Source organism: Myotis myotis, unplaced genomic scaffold (genome assembly GCF_014108235.1).
Source record: "Myotis myotis isolate mMyoMyo1 unplaced genomic scaffold, mMyoMyo1.p scaffold_m19_p_2, whole genome shotgun sequence".
Taxonomy (NCBI): Eukaryota; Metazoa; Chordata; class Mammalia; order Chiroptera; family Vespertilionidae; genus Myotis; species Myotis myotis.
Genome location: NW_023416324.1, coordinates 45,448,699 through 45,471,983, shown reverse-complemented (window position 1 = coordinate 45,471,983; position 23,285 = coordinate 45,448,699). Strand labels below are relative to the sequence as shown.

General features: G+C 46.2%; 1 protein-coding gene across 2 annotated transcripts in view; it reads left to right on the top strand.

The window, feature by feature from the left end:
• The window catches only part of JAK1 (Janus kinase 1), a 136,230-nt gene that overhangs the window by 94,739 nt on the left and 18,206 nt on the right, over positions 1 to 23,285 (top strand). For both annotated transcript variants that reach the window (XM_036347932.1, XM_036347931.1), the window contains exons 6-12: positions 4,100 to 4,263; positions 6,976 to 7,318; positions 9,057 to 9,242; positions 13,169 to 13,326; positions 15,538 to 15,661; positions 17,788 to 17,974; positions 22,283 to 22,389. In XM_036347932.1, coding sequence (XP_036203825.1) covers positions 4,100 to 4,263; positions 6,976 to 7,318; positions 9,057 to 9,242; positions 13,169 to 13,326; positions 15,538 to 15,661; positions 17,788 to 17,974; positions 22,283 to 22,389 — 1,269 coding nt within the window. The remainder of the gene's footprint in view (positions 1 to 4,099; positions 4,264 to 6,975; positions 7,319 to 9,056; positions 9,243 to 13,168; positions 13,327 to 15,537; positions 15,662 to 17,787; positions 17,975 to 22,282; positions 22,390 to 23,285) is intronic.

Below are 23,285 nucleotides of genomic sequence, written 5' to 3'. Positions count from 1 at the left end.
CAGCTGAACTTGGTGATAACTAGGATATTTCTCTTTTTTGTTTTTTTTCACAGCTAGCACACGTTATAGCCTCTCTCATGGACAGTTCTTGCCACCCCTGGACTTTCCCCAAGTGAGGAGGGAAAGGCAGCAATTCAGTGTTCCAGGGGCTGTTTATCCCCCTGTGGGTTTTCCCCACTCACCTGTCCCCATTCCTTCCCTTTCCCCTTCGCCTCCAACCCTTTTACTTCTCATCTGCAGCCTTCCATGGAGAGAGCAGAGGGAACCTGTAAGCAAGGGAAGGTGTGGTTCAGTGGGGCTAATGAGGACACTTCTCAGCAGTCACAGTAACGTTTGGGAGGAAGAGATGACCACTCCGTGTCACAGTGGTGGTAGAAAGATGAGGCACTAGAAAAAAGCCAGAAGGGAAGTTAGAATCATCTAAATTACATGACCCTGAGATAGCATCTATATGAAGCATATATGTATATAACATTTTTATTTATATGCTTTCTGGTTGTACCAAGCAGATATGCATTATGCACTATGTAGTTTTTGCTGTTTAATTTTATAAATTGATTTTTTATTCATCTTGTTTATGGTCCTTCAACTGTCAATTTAAAATACAGATTTTTGTTATTTCAGTGACTTCATAGTAACCTGCTTATTCAGCACACATGTACCGAGTGTCTGTACTCTTTGCTGAGGCACTGCAGATACTGTGAACAAGTCAGAGGTGGTTTCTGCAGCATCAGACATACCATCAAGTTGGGCAAACAAAAAACAAGCAATTAAAATGATACATAGGTAATCCATAAGAAATTGTGAGCAGTGCAATGAAGGAAAAAGAGAATATGGGGCGGGGTGAGCTCTGGAGAGATCTAACTTATAATAGTGTGATCAGAAAAGGCCTCCCTCAGGAGTGACATTTATACTGAATTTTGAAGAATAAGAAGAGTCTGCACGTCTAAGCGGAGTAGGGAAAGTAGTTCTTCCATGTGGAGCAAGCTTTCCAACAGCAGCACTGCTGGCACTCTGGGCTGGGTAACTTTTCATTGTGAGGAACTGCACCACCTCCAGACATCGACCCACACCCCTGGCTTCCATTCATGAGATGCCCGGAGCACCATCCTCCCAGTTGTGATATTCCAAACTATCTGCAGACATTGCCAAATATCCCCTCAGGGGCAAAATCTCTCCTGTTGAAAACATCTGGTACAGACAGAGAATGTGGGAAGCCCTGAGGTGGGTGAGCCCTGAGAGGAGAATCAGTGTGGCTGGAGAAGGACTGGAGGGTGACAGGAATGAGACTGGTGAGGGAGACTGGCTTAGGGTCAGTGTCCTGTAGTTTTCTGAGCACAGGTCTTTTACCTCAGTTAAGTTTATTCTTAAATATCTTAATTTTTTTTGGTGCAATGGTAAATGGGATTGCTTTTTTAGTCTCTCTTTCTGTAAGTTCACTATTGGTGTATAGAAATGCCATAGATTTCTTGGCGTTAATTTTGTATCCTGCTACATTGCCGGGTTCATTTATTAAGTCTCATAATTTTCCTGTTATGCTGTCTGTCATTGTTATAGGCTGTGTGAGCAGCCTCATACATACATGTTTATGCATAGTGCTTTATTGATTCCTTAGGATATACTTTCATACACGTGATTTTGTCACAGTTATATTCCATGTACAGCTTTAGTGCTTGATTACACTCCATCCCCATCCCGCGCACACAGAGAAACGCATAGCCATGGGCAAGTGCTGAAAAAATGAACTGGCCATTTTCAGATTGGTCTTTTTTAATTCAGCCTCCCAGTTCTTTTACCTTTTGGGGAGAGGAAGTGTAAAGGAAGAGGGTGCCATACATTAGGAGTTCAGTATAGCATTGGAATCTGACCTTTTGGAGCCTCAGGAATGAGCTGCGTGAGGTTTGCAGTGATGTTTACAGAACAGAATAGTCTCAGCGTTTGTTCTGTCTTCACACGTTGCTGGCCGAGGTGATTGTGGCCAGTGCTCAGTGGCATGTGGAAGTGGTCAGTGTCCTGTTCTTACCTGGAAGAAAGAGAAGTCCTATCTTAGACAGAAGGAGAACTGCCTTGGTGAGAATCCTCCATCCAAAACCACAAAAGTAAAGTCCCTTCAGGGAAAGTGAATGGCTTACTTGTGTGGGAGCACCACCTCCAGACATTGTCTACCTCTGGTTACAGCTAGAAAAAGGCGAAAGCTCCCAGTCCTCAGAGTACTGTATGTTTTAAGTTAGTAAGGATTGAGTGCGGCTGTAGCGCAGAGTTGAACAACCACAGTCCAGGAGTCACCTCTAGGTTAGACTCTCTACCACACCACTCCCTAGGTCCCTGGCCCCTGTGCCATGTTATTTTTCTACTTGACTTTGATTTTTATAACTACCTGATAATTAATATTTCTACTGGTCTGTTCTTAGAATGGAATCTCCATGAGGTCAGGGACGTAGTTTGGTTTGCTATATCCCTAGCACCTAGAGTAACATCTGGCCTATAATTGGTTCTTAGTAATTCATAGTTATCAAATGAATGAATGAAGTCATTTAACCTTTGGCGCCTTAGATTTCTCATTTGTTAGGTAGTGATGATGTTAACATGTACCTCATAGGGCTGTTGTGAAGATAAATGAAACAGTACAGTGTCTAGCACTGAGGTAAGGGTTTCATAGAGGGGAGCTAGCATTGACCTCATCTTCATCAGTCTGTACAAGGCAGGTGATGGGTACAGCTGTTTGGTTTTATTTATTTATGTATTTAGCTCTCATTGGCTCTTGGAATGCTGTGCATCTCCCATCAGTATTTTAGTTATACATTTCACTACTGGAAACGTGAGCAGCAGATGTTGAAAAAACTTACATGTGGTAATGGAGCATTGTAGAATGTGCGCTTCTTCCCCTTCCTCTAAGTCTGCATCAGAATGGGGCGTGATGCTTTGTCAGTCATATACCCAGTGCCTAGAGAGGATGTCTCAGTACAAGCTTGTGGAATTAGTGAGTGATCAACCCCGGTCAGCTGTCACCTTCCCTTGCCCTGGTGCCATCCAAACCTAGTACGACACTGCTATTCACCATTTACAGGGGAAGCCATATAAATGTTCATGCTCTTCATCAGGACCTAGCATATGCTCAATAAGTATTTGTTAAATGAATTAATTAGCCTGGGGAGAACATCTCCTGAGCCCCTTCACACCCAGCTGTTGAGAAAGGGCTTTGGTGTCAGACAAACTATCAGTGTTTTGTTTTTGTTTGTTTTTTAATTTAAATTTTTAATGTTGACATTGCATGTGTCACCACCACCATCCCATCCACCCTTTGCCCTCCACCCACTCCCTTGGCTTTTACCACACTATTGTCTGTGTCCCTGGGGTATGCATGTATGTTCTTTAGCTAATCCCTTCATCATCTTTATCCCGTCAACTCTCCTCCCCTCTTCTCTGGCAATTGCCAGTCTCTTCCAGATATCCATGCTTCAGGTTCCATTTTGATCATCAGTTTATTTTATTCATTAGATTCCACATATTAGTGAGATTATATGATATTTGTCTTTCTCTGGCTATTTCCCTTAGCATTATAATCTCTAGGTCCATCTATGCTGTTGCAACGGGGTCAGAATTCCTTCTTTCTAACAGCCACATAGGATTTTATTATGTGAATGTATCACAACGTTTTTATCCACTCATCAACATTTTTATCTATTGGCACTTGGGCTGTTTCCAGTCTTGGCTATTGTAAATAATGCTGCAGTGAACATAGGGGTGCATATATTCTTTCTGATTGGTGTTTCAGGATTCATAGGATATATTGCCACAAGTGGGTTCGCTGGGTCAAACAGCAGTTCTATTTTTAATTTTTTGAGAAAACACCATACTGTTTTCCACAATGGTTGCCTCAGTCTGCATACCCACCAACAGTGCACGAGGGTTCCCTTTTCTCTGCGTCCTAGCCAGCATTTGTTGTGTGTTGCAAACTATCGGACTTATTAGTTTCATTGCTGTGCTGCTTCTCTGGGTAGCACTTCCCTGTGTGGAGAACCTTCCTCTCAAGATTAGAAGCATTGATTTATGCTTGAAACTTAAGTGTGGTTCATTTCTTCTTACCTCTGCTCCAAAGGGACAGTATGATTTGGTCAAATGCCTGGCTCCCATCCGAGACCCCAAGACTGAGCAGGATGGGCACGACATTGAGAACGAGTGCCTGGGCATGGCCGTGCTGGCCATCTCACACTACGCCATGATCAAGAAGATGCAATTGCCAGAACTCCCCAAGGACATCAGGTAATCTTTCTCCTGGCAAAGAATGGATTGTGGGGATGGTGTTATTTTTATATGTTCTGAAGCATCTCAGTTTAACTTCTGCCAACTTCTGGCTGATCCGCAAAGTACAAATGTTTTTAGAATACCTATAAAAGGTAGCACAATTATGATTGTGTCCTGATTTTAAATGTTGGCTGATGACCTCAGAAATGTGTACGAGGGTGAATGTCCTGGGCCAAGAATGCCAATCAAATTAGTGGCCCACATACCCTCCCCTTCCCTCTCTGCCCATGGTGGGCATTGCCATCTATGATTGCACTTTCTCCTTTTGTGCTGGACCCATCTTAAAATCCTTCTCAATATAGCTCTACAGGTAGCCACTACCATCCCTAACCTGAACTAGAGTTCACTAGAGAGCTATTTATTCTGATATGAAGGATGGTCAGTTGTATTTTAAGGAAATTGTATGTCAGTTGCGATCAAGTCTTTGTGAAGTAATATTCAGTCTGTGTAATTTTAATTTCCACATATCTACGAAATATAATCTTATTTCCAATGAGCTATTGTGATGTCATAAGTGAATACAGTCTCATTTTGAAGAGGAAATGATATGTAGCTGCACTGTTTGTGATAGGTGGCATGCATTTTCTCAAAAGGTTATTTTTTGCATCTCTTTGTATCTCCTCTGTCCTTTTCAGAGTCTGGAGCAGATCACGACTGCTCCTCAGTAATACAGGCACTGATGAGATACATGCTCTGTTCCTACTATTTTTTTCTGTGGATTTTGCTCTGGGAACCTCCTCTTTATTTTTTCAAGAGGCTGGCAACTCTCCTTTAATCTTCCCCTCCATTACGTTACCCTTAAAAAGTTATGGTATTTGTTGGGGATAAACTCCCAGCTGCACAATTTCCACTATTTTGAAGCCATTCACACAGCAGGGGTTACCCTGTGCCAGGTACTGCCTCAGGCCCAGAGTGACAGGCACACCAGGCTTCCCACCTGCTTGGCCCCCAGTGGACTTGTTCTTTCTTTCATGGGTATTCTTATTCTCTATAAAGCTGGCTCCTGGTCTAGCAGTTTGAGATTCTGTTAGTCATAGGTTCTTTCTCCTTGACCCCCTGCTGAATGATAATCTTTCAGCTTACTTGTGGGGACATTTTCACATGGCATACACTTTAGCTTATCTGTATATGTAAAAGGCTGTCTGTCAGACCAGTAGCTATGACTCACACTGACCACCAGGGGGCAGACGCTCAATGCAGGAGCTGCCATGACACGCACTGGCCCTTTAAAAATAAATGGCACCGTGGACCTGGCTCTGACAAACCAACATTCGGCTTCCCAAGTGGGACCAGGCCCTGCCACCACTCCAGAGCGACACCCCGCCAAATCACAGCCAACACCGCCAAGACCCCATCGTGCAAAATGCAACCCACAGACCAGCCCAGAAATGGTGGCTGTGGGTGCCGGGTAATGATGTCACGTAGCAACGCCAGGCTTGCTCCCCCTAGTGACTAGCCTCCTTGGAGTTTCTTCAGCCCAGGGCAGTGGTTGGCAAACTGCGGCTTGCGAGCCACATGCGGCTCTTTGGCCCCTTGAGTGTGACTCTTCCATAAAATACCGACTTCTGTGCATGGGCCACGAAGTTTCAATTGCACTGTACATGCGCACCCGCACGTGGTATTTTGTGGAAGAGCCACACTCAAGGGGCCAAAGAGCCGCAAGTGGCTCGCGAGCTGCATGTGACTCGTGAGCCGTAATTTGCCGACCACTGGCCTAGGGACTCGACTTGCTTTATAGCCAGGTGCAGACATTTTACACTTTAACCAAATGTTTGTGAAGCATTTTCCTGTGCCTCATTTCATTTGATCCTTGCAGAAGTCCTGGAGTAGGTAGATAGGAGACTCGAAAGAATCCAATTTTCTTTTCATTAGCAAGACATGAATAGCGATATTAAAATATTTCTTCTAGCCCTGGCTGGTTTGGCTCAGTGGATAGAGCATTGGCCTGTGGACTGAAGGGTCCCAGGTTCGATTTCAGCCAGGGCCACATGCCTGGGTTGCAGGCTTGATCCCCAGTAGGGGGCGTGCAGGAGGCAGCTGATCAATGATTCTCTCTCTCATCATTGGTGTTTCTCTCTCTCTCTCCCTTTCCCTTCCTCTCTGAAATCAATAAAGAAATATGTATTTAAAATTTTTTTTCTAATTAATTGCCTTTTAATGTGCATGAATCCATGCACTGGGATACTATATATATATATTTTTTCATTTCTAATAAAAAACAATATGTGGTCTTCATAGGAAAATTATAAAACAGACATGCAAGTAAAACATAGAAAGCACCAATTATCACTCTTGACACCTTTCAGACCACTTTCAAACCAATGCTGTATCTTAGTATGTTTACGTGAGTACCAGAATGCACAGGACAATGGCACTAGCAAGCAAGAGCATAGCTAAGTCAATTTAATGGTACTCACAGGAATTCCCATCGCAATAAAATCTGTGGAATATGTACTTTTCTATTTTCTCTCAGTCCCTTTTGACCTGTCTACCTCCTAATGACTATCCTCCTCGGTGCTCATTCCATCTAATGATCTGGGAGTAGATCCTTCTTTCTCATCTGACAACATGTGGAAGGAAGATTTATACACTTAGGTTTGTTTGTAAACTATTCTCTGCTAACCTCTTTGTGAAAAAAAAAAAAAAGATGATTTTTCTACTTTCTTTTAGCTACAAGCGATATATTCCAGAAACATTGAATAAGTCCATCAGACAGAGGAACCTTCTTACCAGGATGCGGATAAATAATGTCTTCAAGGATTTCCTAAAGGAATTTAACAACAAGACCATTTGTGACAGCAGCGTGTCCACGCATGACCTGAAGGTGAAATACCTGGCGACCTTGGAAACTTTGACAAAACATTACGGTGCTGAAATATTTGAGACTTCCATGTTACTGATTTCATCGGAAAATGAGATGAATTGGTTTAAACCGAATGACAGTGGAAATGTTCTCTACTATGAAGTGATGGTGACTGGAAATCTTGGAATCCAATGGAGGCAGAAACCAAATGTAAGTGGTGATAGGTGGCTGACCAAAACAGAGCATCCAGATGTAAATCCCATTGGAGTTACCTGTTTGCATGCCCATCACCCCTGTCAGCTGAGTTTGTTTAGGCAGGAGACCCATGTCATTCATCCTTTTTTTTTCTTTCTAAGAGTTTTTAATTGATTTTTAAAGAGAGAGGAAAGGGGGAGAGAATGAGAAACATTGATGTGAGAGTGATATATCGATTGGCTGCCTTCTGCACGGCCCTTACTGGGTATGGAGCCACAACCCTGGCCTGTGATCTGACCAGGAATCAAACTGGCGACCTCTTAAGTGCAGATGCCCAACCAACTGAGTCACACCGGCCAGGGCTATCATTCATCTTTTATTGCGTCCATGTAGCAGTAAGTCTAAATAAACATTTATTGGCTATTATAGGGAAATAGAGAAATATAATAACACATAATATGTAGTATTATAATAACAGCAGATATTTCCTGGGTGTTTACCATGTACCAAGAGTACTTTTCAAAGCATTTTACATGTATTAACTCATTTATTCCTTATAAAAACAAAAACCTTGGAAGGGAATACTGCCATTATCTCTGTTTTATAGATGAACACACAGAGAAACAGAGAAGTTAAGAAACTTGTCCAAGGTCATAACTAATAAGTGATTATGCTAAAAATTGAACTTGGGCCTCTGACTCCATGAAATAGGATAATTGATTTTTTAATTTGAAGCTTCTTTATGAAGTATTTGTTAAATGAGGCAATAGAGCAGAGTGGTTTCAAAGCACGGGTTTTAAACCTAAATGGAACTGGTTCAAATCCTAGCTTCACTATTTGTAGTTACATGGCCAAGGGTTACTTCACCTGTATCAGCTACATGCTTACCATTAAAGTATATGTACCTGGTAGGGTTGTTGTGAGAATTAAATGTCATTTAGCACAGAGCCTGGCATATAATAAATGTTCAATTAATTATTATAGTTGCTACCATCATTATTATAAATAATATTAAAGGTGGGATTTATTTTCTCTAGTTTTATTGTCTTGCTTAATTAACAATCCTAACACTGAGTGCTTTCTGTGTAGTAGGTACTGTGTTAACAGGAACTTATCTAATTCTCAAAGAACCTTGTGAAGATGTAGGATCTCTGCTTTATGGTTAGGGAAATGGAGGCACAAAGAGATGAACTAACTAGTGAAGTAACTGGCAAAGGCAGGATCTTAACCCAGATCTCTAGCCTTCAAGACTCATGCTGCACAAAATATTTAAACTTGTGCAGACGTGTATTACCCCCTAGATTATTCAGACATTTATACCTTCTTTTGAAAATTTTCACTTGAATATTGTAAAGCGAGAACACACATGTTCTGTCCATAGTTGAAAAAAGCATGTTCTCTGCATTTGTTGAACATACGATTGCAGGACTAAGGGGACCTGATTGTAGATGTGTGTCTAGTGCGCAGTTATTTGCCTTTCTGAGTTTACTTGTACATCATAGATTATGTAAGGAGTTAAGTAATTGTGCTCATTAAGGTCTCCTCTAGATGTAAAAGTCCAGTATTCCCTGATAGGACCCAAAACTGCGATCTTTAGCCCACGGTGCCCTCTCCCAATTCCTCTGAAATCCAGGCATGCTGGCTTCTTCTCCCTGAACATAGGCTCTGCACTGGTTTCCTAGAAGCAGTGACCTTCTTCCAATAGAAAATGAGAAAGCCCACTCAACTCTGTCACTTTTATGCACACTGTCAGGTGGTTCCTGTTGAAAAGGAAAAAAATAAATTGAAACGGAAAAAACTGGAAAATAAACACAAGAAGGACGAGGAGAAAAACAAAATCCGAGAAGAGTGGAACAATTTTTCTTACTTCCCTGAAATCACTCACATTGTAATAAAGGAGTCTGTGGTCAGCATTAACAAGCAGGACAACAAAAAGATGGTAAGTTTGCACCTGAAGCTATTCAGTCTGGGCCTGGTGGCGGCTTTGTTGAGGACAGTTATGCAGCACATGCTTTTCAGAGTTCTTGTCCCAAAGGGAAAACCTGATGACTGTCTTATTTAATCCAAAAAGTCCCTAATGCTGACACTGATATAATGTCAGTTGTTACACCTGTACATTCCAGTGCCTTTGTTTGGTCTTGTAAATGCATATCTGTTTCAGCATTCACTGCCCTCTCAAAGATATTTCAGCAGCAGTATTTATTTTTACCAAATTAGTGGATTAGAAGAGAAAGATGTGTGAAAGTCAGGGCTTCTCCCACCCTCACCCCAGGGCTCCTGCTCAGCCTCTGCAGAGTTAGAGGGCTGGTGGGAAGCCCCACTTTGCACTTTAGCAGATGTAGGGCTGGTGGCTGTGGTCTCCGTGGCCATCCTCATAGTGGCAGGCACACCCAAGTGACTGTCGGACAGAGGAAGCGGTGCTCAGTCTCACTTCCTCTCTCCTGGTATCACTTGAGGACATGCTCTAGACAGGCAGGCCAGTTTGGCAGGGGAAGTGGGAACCCTACCAAAATATACATGTTTGTGTCAGGGATGTCACCGCTGACAACATGTGGAGAGAACATGCTGGGGAGGCAGGGTGCGCTCACAAATGAAGGTAGTCAACACCAGAGAAATACCATGTTTTGCCTAAAATTTGGCAAATACTCAGTGCTGGGAAAGAATCTGGCGATATGGTTTAGGACAGATGGTCACCCTTTTACATGTAGAGCAACTTTATTTTTATTTATTTTAATCCTCACCTGAGGATATATTTTTATTGATTTTTTATTTTTTTTTTGCGATCAAAAGAAACATCGATGTGAGAGAAAAACATCAATCAGTTGCCTCTCCTTTGATCCATGACCAGGGATAGAACCCTCAACCTAGGTATATACCTTGACCAGGAATCTAACCCAAAACGTTTTGGTGTATGGGATGACTTTCCAACTGACTGAGCCACCCAGCCAGGGGTATAACTTGTCTTTTTGATATACCTTTTGGAAAGCAGTTGGCTACATGTATTGAAACTCTTGAAAATATTGATGCTCTGGCTGGTGTGCTAAATGGTTAGAGCTTTAGCCCACATACCGAAGGGACTTGGGTTTGATTCCTGATCAAGGGCATGTATCTGGGTGGCAGGTTTGATCCCCGGCTCTGGTCATGGTGTGTGTGGGAGGCAGCCAGTCATTGTCTCTCACATGGGTATCGCTCTCTCTCTCTTCCCCCTCCCTCTCTTTCCTCCCATCCTCCCTCCCTTCCACTTGTTCTAAAAATCAGTGGAAAAAATATCCTCAGGGGAGGATTAACCAAAAAAAGAAAATATTTATATGCCCCTTTATTCAGGTGCCTAGGGATCTGTCTGCAGAAACAGTGAGATGCAGGCACTGATCTGTAAGAATGTTTATCCCAAGAGCATTTACAGCAACAAAATACTGAAAATAATCTAAATATATAATCATAAAAGAATGAGAAAATAAATCATAATTCACCTAAGTAATAGGATATTATATAAATTGCTGGATTTTTTAATACTTTGGAAAAATAGCTTTCTAAATGGAAAAGAGCAGAATATAAAGCAATCAATAGAATGGTACCAGGTTTTTTCAAAAAACGTTGAAAAGGTATGTATATACCTATACGTGATCTTAGAAAAATAATCAAATATTAACACTGATTATTTTTAGTGGGATTCTGAGTGACTTTAATTTTCTTATTCCCACCCTTTTTAAAACAATAAACATTAATTTCATCAGGAAGCCATAGTAAAAAATGAAGTACAGTAGAAGTGTCCAGATAGATGTTAGTGGGCAGATGGAAAACGCAAGGAGAAAATAAAAATAAGTGTTATTTATCCAGCACATTATAGCTGTTGGTCTGTGTTGTATGCTGTGTCTCCATGGTCTTGTGTAGTCCTCACAAGACCCTTAGGCGCAGGGATTTTGGCTCCATCTCCAGTGGGAGTCTGAGGCTTGTGGAGAGGTGTGGGAATGGTGCAGGACACGGCGAGAGAGTGGCGGCTCCGCCTGGGCTGCTTGGTTTCCAAGGCATTCTCTTGCCCAGAGACTACGTGAGGAGCGGGGAGGTTGGCACATCGGTGGTCTGGCTCTTCAGTGTGGCCAGATCCTGCCGAAGCATGGCAGAGGAGCAGCAGCCAGCTGGTACAGTTTTCGTGAGCCTGCCCTATCCTGGCTGACAGTCAAGCCTGGCACCCAGTGATACACCTGTCATTTAAGTTAGAGCTCACTCTGACCACCTGGGCCGGAGACTGGGCCACACTAGTGCTGTGTAGGGAGCAGGAGGAAGTGAGGAAGAAATAAATACTTGATCTTCCCATTACTTTATTTTCTTGTACAATAGCTCTTACTACATGCCAGACACCTCCTATTCTAAACACTTTACAAATGTCAACTCTTTCAGTTTTCATATTGACCCTATAAGGTGGGTATATTATTATCCCCATTTTACAGAGGAGAAAACTGAGGCACAAAAAGGTTAAGTAGCTTACCATGGTCACACAGCGACTAGACTAAACCATTTGAAATTGCCAATATTTGACAGTCTTTGACCTATAAAAATGATTGCATGTGCTTAGACATAATAGCAAGTGGAAATACTGTGATTTGAATCCAGATGAGCTTGCTCCAAAACCTGTGGTGAACACTGTGCAGTGCTTTCTCTTCTTTATTTCACTCCTCCATCCCTTCACAGCCAAGGGGTTTCCAAGCTGTTCTTTCAGAAAAGCATGATGCTAGCATGTTATAAAGTCATATCTTGATTCGTCTCTTCTCTCTGCATATCCTAGACATCGCCCATTTACATTCAGACTTCCCCTCTTAGGGAATGTAAGTGCTTCCATGGTCTCTCTCATATGACTGGATGAAAGGTTACCCAAACCAGACCACCCTGAATTTGCTCCTTGGGGATCTGCAGGTGGATGCCAGGTTACTCCTGAAAGAAAGCACATGTAGCACAGTCTCCTTCCTGAATTGCCATCCCTATGGTGGCCCTGCATTCTCTTGGCCTCCCTGGCTCACACCCCAGAGCACCCTTCCCTGGCATTACAGCTCACTGTGAATAGGACCCCTTCCCTCCATCCTGTTTTGTTGCTTTTATCCACCACCTTCCCCTTCACTGGTCTGTTTTTCTCTGTCACCAGCCTCTCCTTTTTTTTTTTCTTTTTTTTTTTTTTAAATATATTTTATTGAGTTTTTACAGAGAGGAAGGGAGAGAGATAGAGAGTTAGAAACATCGATGGGAGAGAAACATCAATCAGCTGTCTCCTGCACACCTCCCACTGGGGATGTGCCCGCAACCCAGGTACATGCCCTTGACCGGAATCGAACCTGGGACCCCTCAGTCCGCAGGCCGACGCTCTATCCACTGAGCCAAACCAGTTTCGGCCAGCCTCTCCTTTTTTCAGTTCTGTGGAAAGTGATCTGGCATGAGGCCAACCATCTGTGCTCTTTCTTTTCTGTAAAACGGGTGTAATGCCTACTGAGTCAGTCATTGCTTAGTGCCAAGACGAGCACTTACACGCACTGTGCTCTCCCGTCTCCATTCTTATGCCTCTGCCACCTTGATTCTGGCTTGCTTTCCACCTGTAACCAGGCGGCAGCTTCTTCACAGGTCTGCCTTCCACAGCTTCCCTCCCTCCCTTCCTCACACACACACACTGTACCTCATCTGATAGTTTTTAGATAATAGCTGAGAAAGTGGCAAATGGTCAAAATCCTATATAAATGTCCTATTCTAGTGTGCCACCTGGGGTCATGCATTCTCCATTATGTTTTAAATATCTCCTCCCTGTGTACCTCCCTATAGAGTTAGCTGCTTAAGATGGTAGGCAGATAATATAACATGGGCATTTCTTCTCTCTCTTTACAGGAACTGAAGCTCTCTTCCCATGAGGAGGCGTTGTCCTTTGTGTCCCTGGTAGACGGCTACTTTCGGCTCACAGCAGACGCCCATCATTACCTCTGCACCGATGTGGCTCCTCCATTGATTGTCCACAACATACAGAATGGCTGTCACGGCCCAATCTGGTTGGTTTTCTCACCTTTACAGTTGCCTCTGGTGTGAAAAGAACCCACATTTTAGTGATGGGAAGTGTGGCCTCCTCAGACACAGGTGTCATCAGCTGCTTAGGTTGGGGCCAGTTGAGCATATTGTTTAGTGCTGACCTGGTGCTCCTTGTCCATCTCTATTGTCCGTTGGTCAGGCCTTCCTGTCCTCTCTCATCTTGGTCCTTGCAGCAACTCCTCACCTCTATCCCTCACTGGGGTCTCCTCGTAGTTTAACCCCTCACTTCTTCCCAGCTGACCAAGAAGTCTACACTTCCTGATCCCTTGCAGTGGCAAACAGTGTGGATGATTTAAGAAAGAAGGAACAGGTCTCAACATCAGACAGAGTAGTAAGTAATGGAATCCCGAGTCAGCTTGTTGTAAAGTGTCCGATAAATGATAGGGCGACCGCGCCTGAGAGCTGGGAGGGGCCTTGCTGGACTCCCGTCCCTCCTGCATCTCAGAACTAGTAGCCTGTGTCCAGATAGCTCTGTGATGGGGCACTTAGTACTGCACAGGCAGTCAGTAGATTCCAGCTCTAACAAATGCAGACACGCATGCCTTCTGGTCTGGAATTGAATTTGCCTCTGTCACTAACTTCTGCCTGCTCATTGGAGTTCTGCCATTGGAAGCAACAGGGATTCAGTTTACTTCCTCTCACACATGACTGCCCTTCAGGCAGAGGAAACCAGCTGCTGTGTTTCTTCTCAGTCTCTCTTTCCAGATAAATATATTTGGGGAAGTGTCTCTTTAGCTGCCTTCCGTGTGACATGGTTCTCACCTTCTTCCTTGTCCTAGTTACCTGTGGACAGGCAGTTTGTTAGTGGGCGAACCCTGGCCTAGAGAGGCCCACAGGGAAATAGACACACATTGGATTGCAAGGGGCTGAGCATTATAGTGAAGCATGTCCTTCAAATATCCCAACCAGTTAGACTCAGGGCCCTGGCACTTGCTTTTCCCTTGGCCTGGAATGCCCTTCCTCCAGAATCTATATCGTACCACTTCCTTCAGGTGTTCCTCAAATACAGCTTATCGGTGGAGTCTTCCCTGATCACTCTTCCCTGTTCTATGAGATAAGAATCCCTCTTCCCCCTCTGCACCCCGCACTTCCTGTCTCCTTCACTCTGCTTTATTTTTCTTCAGAGGCATTTCCTCTTGACATACCATGTTTATTTCCGTGTCCATTCATTTCCTGTCGCCCACTTTCGCCATTTCAGATATGAGCTACACAAAGGCAGGGCACTGTCTACTCTGCTCATTGCTTTTTCTCAGTCCCCATAGCAGGGCCTGGCACATCATGGGCCTTTAGTAAGTGCTTATTGACTGAATGAATGCTAGATATCCTGGGGGGTAGGGGACCTGAAACTTGTGCCTAAAAGGCCTTCTCAGAGTAGGCAGCATTCCAATCAGATTAAAATCTGAAGAATTAACAATGGTTTGCCAGGTCTTAAAGAGGAGAGAGGGCCTCTCATGTGAGGGATCAGGTGTGAAGGTGTCAGACCAGGGAGCAGTTGGTCTCTGCCTTTCTCACACGTGCTGACCGTATCAGCCCTCTTTTATCAGTACTTAGCAAGTACCATGTACTAGGTATAGTAACCTCATATGTGTATTTATTTAGCAGTTATTCACTGCTCTCTGAGTGCCAGGGCTGATCAGTCCTGGGAGTACAAAGGAGTTCAAGACAGGCATGTTCCCTCTAACATTGTTTTAATCTTCACTGATTTCTTTATTCAATTATTCACTCACTTATTGAGCAGCTACTATGAGCCCAGGGGTGCTTTAGTCATTGGGGTACAGCAATGAACAGAATAACCCTGAAATTGCGCCTTCCTGAGCTCCTATTCTAGTGTGCTGCCTGGGGACGGTGGGGAGGAACCCTCTACCACTGCATCGGGGCAGCTCCCATCACCAGCTTGGGGTGCTCTTCAGGCTAGCGCTGGAGACAGCATGTATGGGGCAATGGGGAAGAACAGGCTCAGGGCCTTGGGCAGCATGCCGAGTCCTCTCTGGACCTTGGAGACTCAGATGATCTGTTTCAGGGCTCCTCAGCCTCTCTGCTTGACTCATGTGTCAACCTGAGTGGACTTGAGGACAGGTAATGTGATGAAGCTGTAAGACTTGAGGCAGCGCAGGGAAGGGTTCAGAGTGCTCCTGTTCGGTGAACTCTTTCTCCTTTTGTCTCCCCCTCTCCAGCACAGAGTATGCCATCAATAAACTGCGGCAAGAAGGAAGCGAGGAGGGCATGTATGTGCTGCGATGGAGCTGCACGGACTTTGACAACATCCTCATGACCGTCACCTGCTTTGAAAAGCCTGAGGTCAGTTGAGACACTGGCTTGGGTCAAGCCTTATGGCCCCAGGGACACAGCCTGGTCTGGGAGCTGCTGTGGAGAGGACTGCTCTTGGGGTGGTGGTGGGGGTAGGAAAGTTTGGGTCTCTGAGAAAACCCCTGGCAGTTCTCCAAAAGGAGACTGCTCCCCATCAGCCAGGCCCCATGACCTTCCCTCTTCTCTCTTCCCTCAAGGGACCCACGGCAGGGTCCACTGTGGCTCTGGAAAGTGGAACATGACCAGAAAACCAGTTCACACCAACACTCGCCAAGTTTAGTGTAATTACGTAGAGTGGTTTATTTTATACTCAGTGCCCAGGTCAGCAAAGGCCCAGAGCTGTGTGCGTTTGTGGCATTCACTGGTCCAGTCAGTGCCAAGAAGGGCACCTGGGCGCTTGGCCTGACACCGTTCCTGCAGATGGTAGCTGCAGACGTTTGAATAGACAGGCTCCTAGCCCGTGTTTTGACAAGTGGAGATTTGTTGACTTGAAAACGCAGAATTGTTGAGTTGATCCCACTAGACCACAGATGTCTTTGTTATTCATTTAATTGTTTTAAAAGACAATGCACTTTACAGAATTAGTCCAAGTAAATGCACGAGTGTTGATTGGGTTTAATATGAACTAGGATGCCGAAGCCGGTTTGGCTCAATGGATAGAGTGTCGGCCTGCGGACTGAAAGGTCCCGGGTTCGATTCCGGCCAAGGGCATGTACCTTGGTTGCGGGCACATCCCCAGTAGGAGATGTGCAGGAGGCGGCTGATCGATGTTTCTCTCTCATCGATGTTTCTAACTCTCTATCTCTCTCCCTTCCTCTCTGTGTAAAATCAATAAAAATATATTTTTAAAAAAATATGAACTAGGAGAACTGGGGTGGGGCCTGTGGGATGGAAGCAGCACGTCAGCATATTGAAGACCTCAGACACAGAGGAAAAGTCCCGAGGACCCGGGGGACTGGATGGGGCGTGGGAGGAGGAACTGGCAGCAGGTACCCGGTGCTGCCAGGTGTCCTGGCCTTGCCTCTGGGGGCCACTGCCTGCCAGGGGAGTTTCTGTTCAGCAGGGCCTCACACTGAGTCAGGCACAGTAGCTGAGAACTTGTCTGGCTTGTTGTCTTGGCAGGAAGCCTGTCTTCTGTAGTCATTAGTCTTTGGAGGAAGTTTAATATTTTAACCTGGCTCAGTGCATGAGACAGCACAACCTCCTTCTAAGTAGCATCAACCTGTACCAAGAATGTCAGTGATTCAGTGACATGGCACACGTCACGCCACCTTACCTTGGGGAAACAGGGATCGCAGATATGAGTACTGTTTGTTTTAGCTCACTGGACACTGTGCTGAGCACCTTACCCGGGCGTTCTCATGTAAGCCTCACCTAGCCCTGTGAGGGGGTGGTGGTAATCCCATCGTAGAGGCTGAGGCATCGAGATTTTAAGTATTTTGTCCTAATTCACAGCATAAGTAGAATTTCCCGTCTTTCATTCTTAACCACTGAAATAGTTCCCTTTGAACCAAAAATGCCCATGAAGGAAGACTTGTGCTTCTACTTCCTCCGTGACACGTGGAACCCTGAAACTGGACCAGACAGCTGACTGCCTCCTCCCCGGGTGCTTCTCTCCTCAGATGGACAGTAGCCTGGAAGGCCTCAGTTTGAGGGAGTTCCTGGATAGATTTGATACAGCAGTTACTGTCTCATGCATAATAATATTGGTTAACCTTCATGAAGTGCTTACTACGTTTTCTATATGTGCCACGTCATATAACCGTAGCAGCCGTTCTGAAAGTTCTGAGAGGTTGGTGTTCCCATGCATGTCATCCTGCAGGTGCGGAAGAAGGGCCAGGGCCGCTGTCGCGGGATCGCTGCTGTTAACACTGCCCCCCGAGTGTCAGCTCCCCTATCAGTGCCTTCTCCTCGACCCCCTTTTATCACTTACACATGTACTGTTTTGCTTCCTTGTTTATAAATTCATTTTTAATTATAAATAATTTGAGATACAGAAGTGTGACAGAGGTAACACTGAGCTCCTGTACACCCTTCACCAGTTTCCTCCTTCCTTCCCCATGGTACATATGCCCAACTCTTAAAACATCGTTTCTGTTCATTTTCCTGAATGGCAGGTGCTGGGTGGCCAGAAACAGTTCAAGAACTTTCAGATCGAGGTGCAGAAGGGTCGCTACAGTCTGCACGGCTCGGACCGCGGCTTCCCCAGCCTGGGGGAGCTCATGAGCCACCTCAAGAAGCAGATCCTGCGCACGGACAACATCAGCTTCGTGTTGAAGCGCTGCTGCCAGCCCAAGCCCCGAGGTCGGTCCCCACACCCCTGCCCTGCCCTGCCCTTCACTGACGCTCCCAGACCCAGACCCACCAGAAGGCTGCTCTTTGAAGAGGGCCCCTCCCCACAGTTTCTAAATGTTTTACTTTGCATTTTCTTACATGTCTGTCCCCAACTCAAATCCCGTTCCTCAAGTGGAGCATTTTCTATAGAAAAAACACACACTTTTCTCCACATCCCTAAGCTGCAGAAAGAGGCCTCTTAGGATTCACAAGCAGAAACTTCTTTCTTCATTAAGACAAAATGTCTTGAGATGTCCTTGTCAGTGGCTTATCTTAGAAATGAACTCAACACACCTTCTGTGGGCCAAGAATTGTTAGATGCAAAGACTCAGAAATGTCTCACACCTGGTCCCTCCTCTCCAAGGGTTTCCTGTCTAATACAGAATATGTTGCAGGGAAATGAGGCCACTGCAGGATAGAGCATGTGTTTTAATTAACACACACATGTATCAGTCCCTGGGCTTATAAAGAAGTGATGGTCAAAGCCCTTGAGTCACAGGAAATGGAGGGCTGCACGGAGGAAGTGGATCTTGAGCCGCATGTTGGCCGATGAGCAGGAGCTTGCCAGTTGGGGAAGGGCCTTTCCAGCAGAGCATGTGCAGGGCAGAGCGGCAGGCAAAGCCGGCTGTGGAGGGGAGCTGGAGGCTGATGCGCTTGGTGGAGTTAGAAGAAGGGAAGGGAGATGGGAGGGAGACACTTAGGATTGTGGGTGGCCTCGAGTGCCACACAAGGAGCTGGGACTTTATCCTACAGGGAGTGGGAGCCATGGGAAGATCAAGGAGTAAGATGGACAGGAGGGGTGAGGAACTTGGCTGCTCTTTTGTAGGCTCTGGGAACCTGTCACGATTCACTGCAGGTAGAATCATTACCTTTTCTAATGTGAGAACTGAACGGACACTTAGGGGTCCCACTCAAGTGCCCCATTGTATGTATGAGAAAACAGACTTGGAGAAGTGTTGAAAGTCAAGGTCAAGGAGGGGTTTGAATGGCAGGTCCACCTGGATGCCAGATCCCTTGACTATTGTTTTGTTGTTGTTGTTGTTCCCCCACCATGTGTCAGATCTTTCCCTTCATAGGGGACATACCTCAAAGAAAGGGGAGCGCAGTTGTTTCTGAGGCCACAGTAAGAGTGATCGAGGTGCTCGGAGGTGTCTGCCAGAGACACCCCCTGTTCTTGTAAGGAAGGGCAGCGAAGCGACCAGGATGGAGGGCCTGGGTTCTTGGTGTGAATCACTTCTTGGTTTCCCAGCAAGGGACTGTCACTGAATTTGGTGGAAGAGGAAGGACTTGTTTTCTGATTGATCAGACAGGGTTCCTGCCAGCCTCACGGAATAATGGAGCCTTTGTTTTTGTGCTCAAAGCAAAGGTAAAAACTCACCTGCCACTTGGTCATGAGACCTCAGAGGGAGTTAAAACCTTAAAGCCCAACCACCCTCTTTACTCACATAATCTCTCCTTCCAGATATTAGAAGCAGTTTTTATTTCCCAGGAGTTAGTGGTCTCTGGGTGAGGTTGAGGACATGGAGAAGAGCAGCCCCAGGAAGAGACAGGTGGTGGCAGGGGGGAGACTGGGACATGGCTCTTTGCAGGCACCAGCTGGGGAAGTCTCTGCTGTAGACGCCACCCCTACTAGCCCAGACATGGGAACAGCAGCTCTGGAGGGAGAAGCACAGGAATGGAACAGAACCCGTGTGTCCTGGGTTTCTGTTGAGGCTCCAGGAACACTGTGTTGAATATGTTTAGTGTCAGTCTGTCTGTCCCACTTGGTGTGAACTCGTAAGCCAGGATCTGGGTCTCACTGACCACTCTGTGACTCCTGGGAAGCTCAGCACCCAGCATAGGATCGTCATTCACTAACGCCTGTCAGGTGATCATTACAGCCCAGCCGGTGTGGCTCAGTGATTGAGCATCGACCCATGCACCAAGAGGTCACCGGTTCGATTCCCGGTCCGGGGGCGTGCAGGAGGCAGCTGATGGATAGATCGATGTTTCTATCTCTCCCCTCCTCTTTCTTCCCCTCTCTCTAAAATAAAAACATTTTTTTTTAAAAGTGATAATTACAGCGGTAGCTACCATATTGGTGGGTACTTTAGTCCCAAGCAGTATAAACGTATATTTGCATTTTTTCCATCTACATCATAGTTCTTTGTAGCTTTTATAAAGATGAGGAAATTGAGGCTCAGAGATGTTCAGTGACTTGCTGAAGGGCACACAGCTAGTAGTATCAATAATACTTACAACAATAGTAGCAGTGATGATGGTTACAGCTTCCATCATGTGAGCAGTGCTTGCAGTTTGCCAGGCAGTGTTTGAGGGTCTTTCATGTTTTAAGTCGTTTAATTTTCAGAACAACTCAGAATATGTTGTTATCCTGATCATACTTGTCCAAGACCACTTAGGTAGAGGAAGAGTGGGGGTTTGGAGTCCAACATCTAACTCCAACTTCAGTGATCTTTCCCCTTGTTGCACTGTCTTTGCAAAGGTGCAGCCATCAGCCCAAGACTCTGGGGCAAGCGACAATTCTCTGACCGGGGGGGGGGGGGGGGGGGGGCAGGCCGGGGGAGGGACTAGAGTTGGGGAGAGTAAGAGTAAGCCCTGTGTGTGAGGCTTCCTCATGCAGGCCCTCAGGGCCCTCTGTCTTCCTCTGCCCCCTACAAATTAGAGAAGTGGTGAAATCATGCACATTAAAGAGAATGTCATTTTGAGTACCTCAGTGTCTCTGCCCTTCTAACCGCAAGGCTCTGATGGCCAGACCCCCATTTGGGTTTCTCACTTGAAAACACAATGGAGAAACTCCCTGTGGAATAAATTAAAAGCAGGCAGCCACTCAGAGTGGCCTGTGTGTTGTCCAGCACCACTGATCCTCGTCCTCATCTGTGGAGTCCAGCATGGTGCTCATTTCTGCACCCTTCAGCTCTGACACTGAGGACTCCTGTTGCCAAGGCTCGATGACCCCCTGGTGCCACCAGGACGGACGATGTGGCTAACATGTAAAACTGCTCACAGTCACATTGGCTATCAGTGATGGAGCATTCCCTCCCCATCAGGCACTGAAGTAAGCCCTGCATGTGCAGTGTCTCCCTTCTCTCAGCAGGGGAAGAGCTTTCTGTTTTTTAATGAGAACAGAGCTGCATGGAGGTTAAATGGCTTCCCCTGCTCACAGGCTGACCCGAGTGCCATGTTCCCCGAAGCAGCTCTACAAGTTATCAGCCCCAAATGGCTCGTTCCTGTCCTCCTCTAATTTCCCTGACAGCGCTGCCCCCCCCTTCCCTGGGGCGCCATTCAGGTGGCCCTTCCCAGGTGTCTTCTCCGTCATGGCATCCAGAGTTGCCTGTTCAAATCAGATTTAACCAGGTACCAGCATGGAACAGAATAACAGAATGGAGGAGAGTAGACTCAGAATGATAACAAGGGGACCTGTATCTGAACCCAGTTTCTGGCACTTGGATTTGTACACCCCACTAGGGCCAGGGGTGCTGTCGGAAGAAGGTGAGAGCCTGGAGCCATCCGCAACTTCAGGGTGAATCCCAGGTCTAGGGCTTACCGGTAGCTTCCCATGGCTCTGTGGTGGGAAGGTGACTTCGTGGATCATACATTCCCAGTTAGTCACCCGTGCTGACCCTGGCCTGGCCGATTTGATAATGTGTTCAGTTTGCTGTTTGAATCCATGGGATTTTGGGGATAATCTGCACAGTCAGCAGGTACTTAGTAAGTGCCACCTGGTGTCAGGCCGTGTGGGAGTCTGGAGGAGCCCGGGCACAACCTTCTGCCTGGGCCCCCTGTCCTGTTCTGCACGAAACCGGTGTTTTTACCTTCCTGCCTTCCCCCTCCCTCCTTAGGCCCACCATACCGCTGCTCCTTCCTCAGCTCACATCCTGCAGCGCACACCAGTTACTCATTCACACATTTAACAAATACTTGCGGAGTGCCTACTCCGTGCCAGACTGTGGAGGTAGAGCGGGAGATGCTGGGGGAACCTTCTGACCTCCTCCTGGGACAGGTCCTGCTGCGTCAGCCCACAGCACTCTGGCCTGTCCTCCGAGCAGTTGCACAGGTTGTAGCTTCCTTTTGGTTGGTTAAGCATTCGATTGGGTTTGGCTCTGTGATTAGCCTGTGAGCTCCTGGAGGGCAGGAATGAAGTACTTAATAAATATTTGTTGCATGACTGAACCAACAAATGCACAAGTATGTGTTCGGCAAGCCCCTCGCTCGGCAGACACTGGCTGATGGGAATCTCGGGCCTTTGTTACTTGACTCAGACTTCTCTTTCTTCCACAGAAATCTCCAATCTGCTGGTGGCTACGAAGAAAGCCCAGGAGTGGCAGCCCGTCTACCCCATGAGTCAGCTGAGTTTCGATCGGATCCTCAAGAAAGACATCATGCAAGTGAGTCACTGCTGCTGCTCCTGAGTCCCACTTTGGTCCCGCCTCCCTCCAGCAGAGCAGCCAGGGGACTTGTGTGTGTGTGGGGGGGGGGGGGGGGGAGCGGGGGGTATTGGGGTTTAGGCACATCCTAGAGCAGCGGCTCTCAACCTGTGGGTCGCGACCCCTTTGGGGGTTGAATGACCCTTTCACAGGGGTTGCCTAAGACCATCGGAAAACACATATATAATTGCATATTGTTTTTGTGATTAATCACTATGTTTTAATTATGTTCAATGTGTAACAATGAAAATACATCCTGCATATCAGATGTTTACATTACGATTCATAACAGTAGCAAAATTACAGTTATGAAGTAGCAACGCAAATAATTTTATGGTTGGGGGTCACCACAACATGAGGAACTGTATTAAAGGGCTGCGGCATTAGGGAGGTTGGGAACCACTGCTCTAGACACAGCTCTAACACCACCAGAGGGGACAGAGAACAATGAGGACCGGCCTTCAGAAAATAACTTACAGTAATGGAGTGAGGCAGCTGTGTCTGTAGGCTTCCACTTCCTCAAAGCCCTATCCAGCAATTTGGGAATTAACTTAGCAAACCAACCCCATGCCCGTCACCTCCACCAGCCTCCTTAAAGGCGGTGAGTCCATCACGCGCTCTCCAACTCCTCCAAAGTGCCGCAGCCTCTCCCAGGTGACAAATGGCCCTTTGCAGATTCCTTCTCTGCAAGGCTGCTGGGTGCTGTCTCCTTAGCCTCCCCTGCTGTGTGGCTCTGTGTGAGGGGTGTGGAACAGAGAGTGGGATAACCTGGGCCTCACACCCCTAGCCACGGCTCAGGGCAGCTATGAGGGAACAGCCTGCCTAAGGCTGCAGCCTGGGCTAAGGACCCGCCAAGG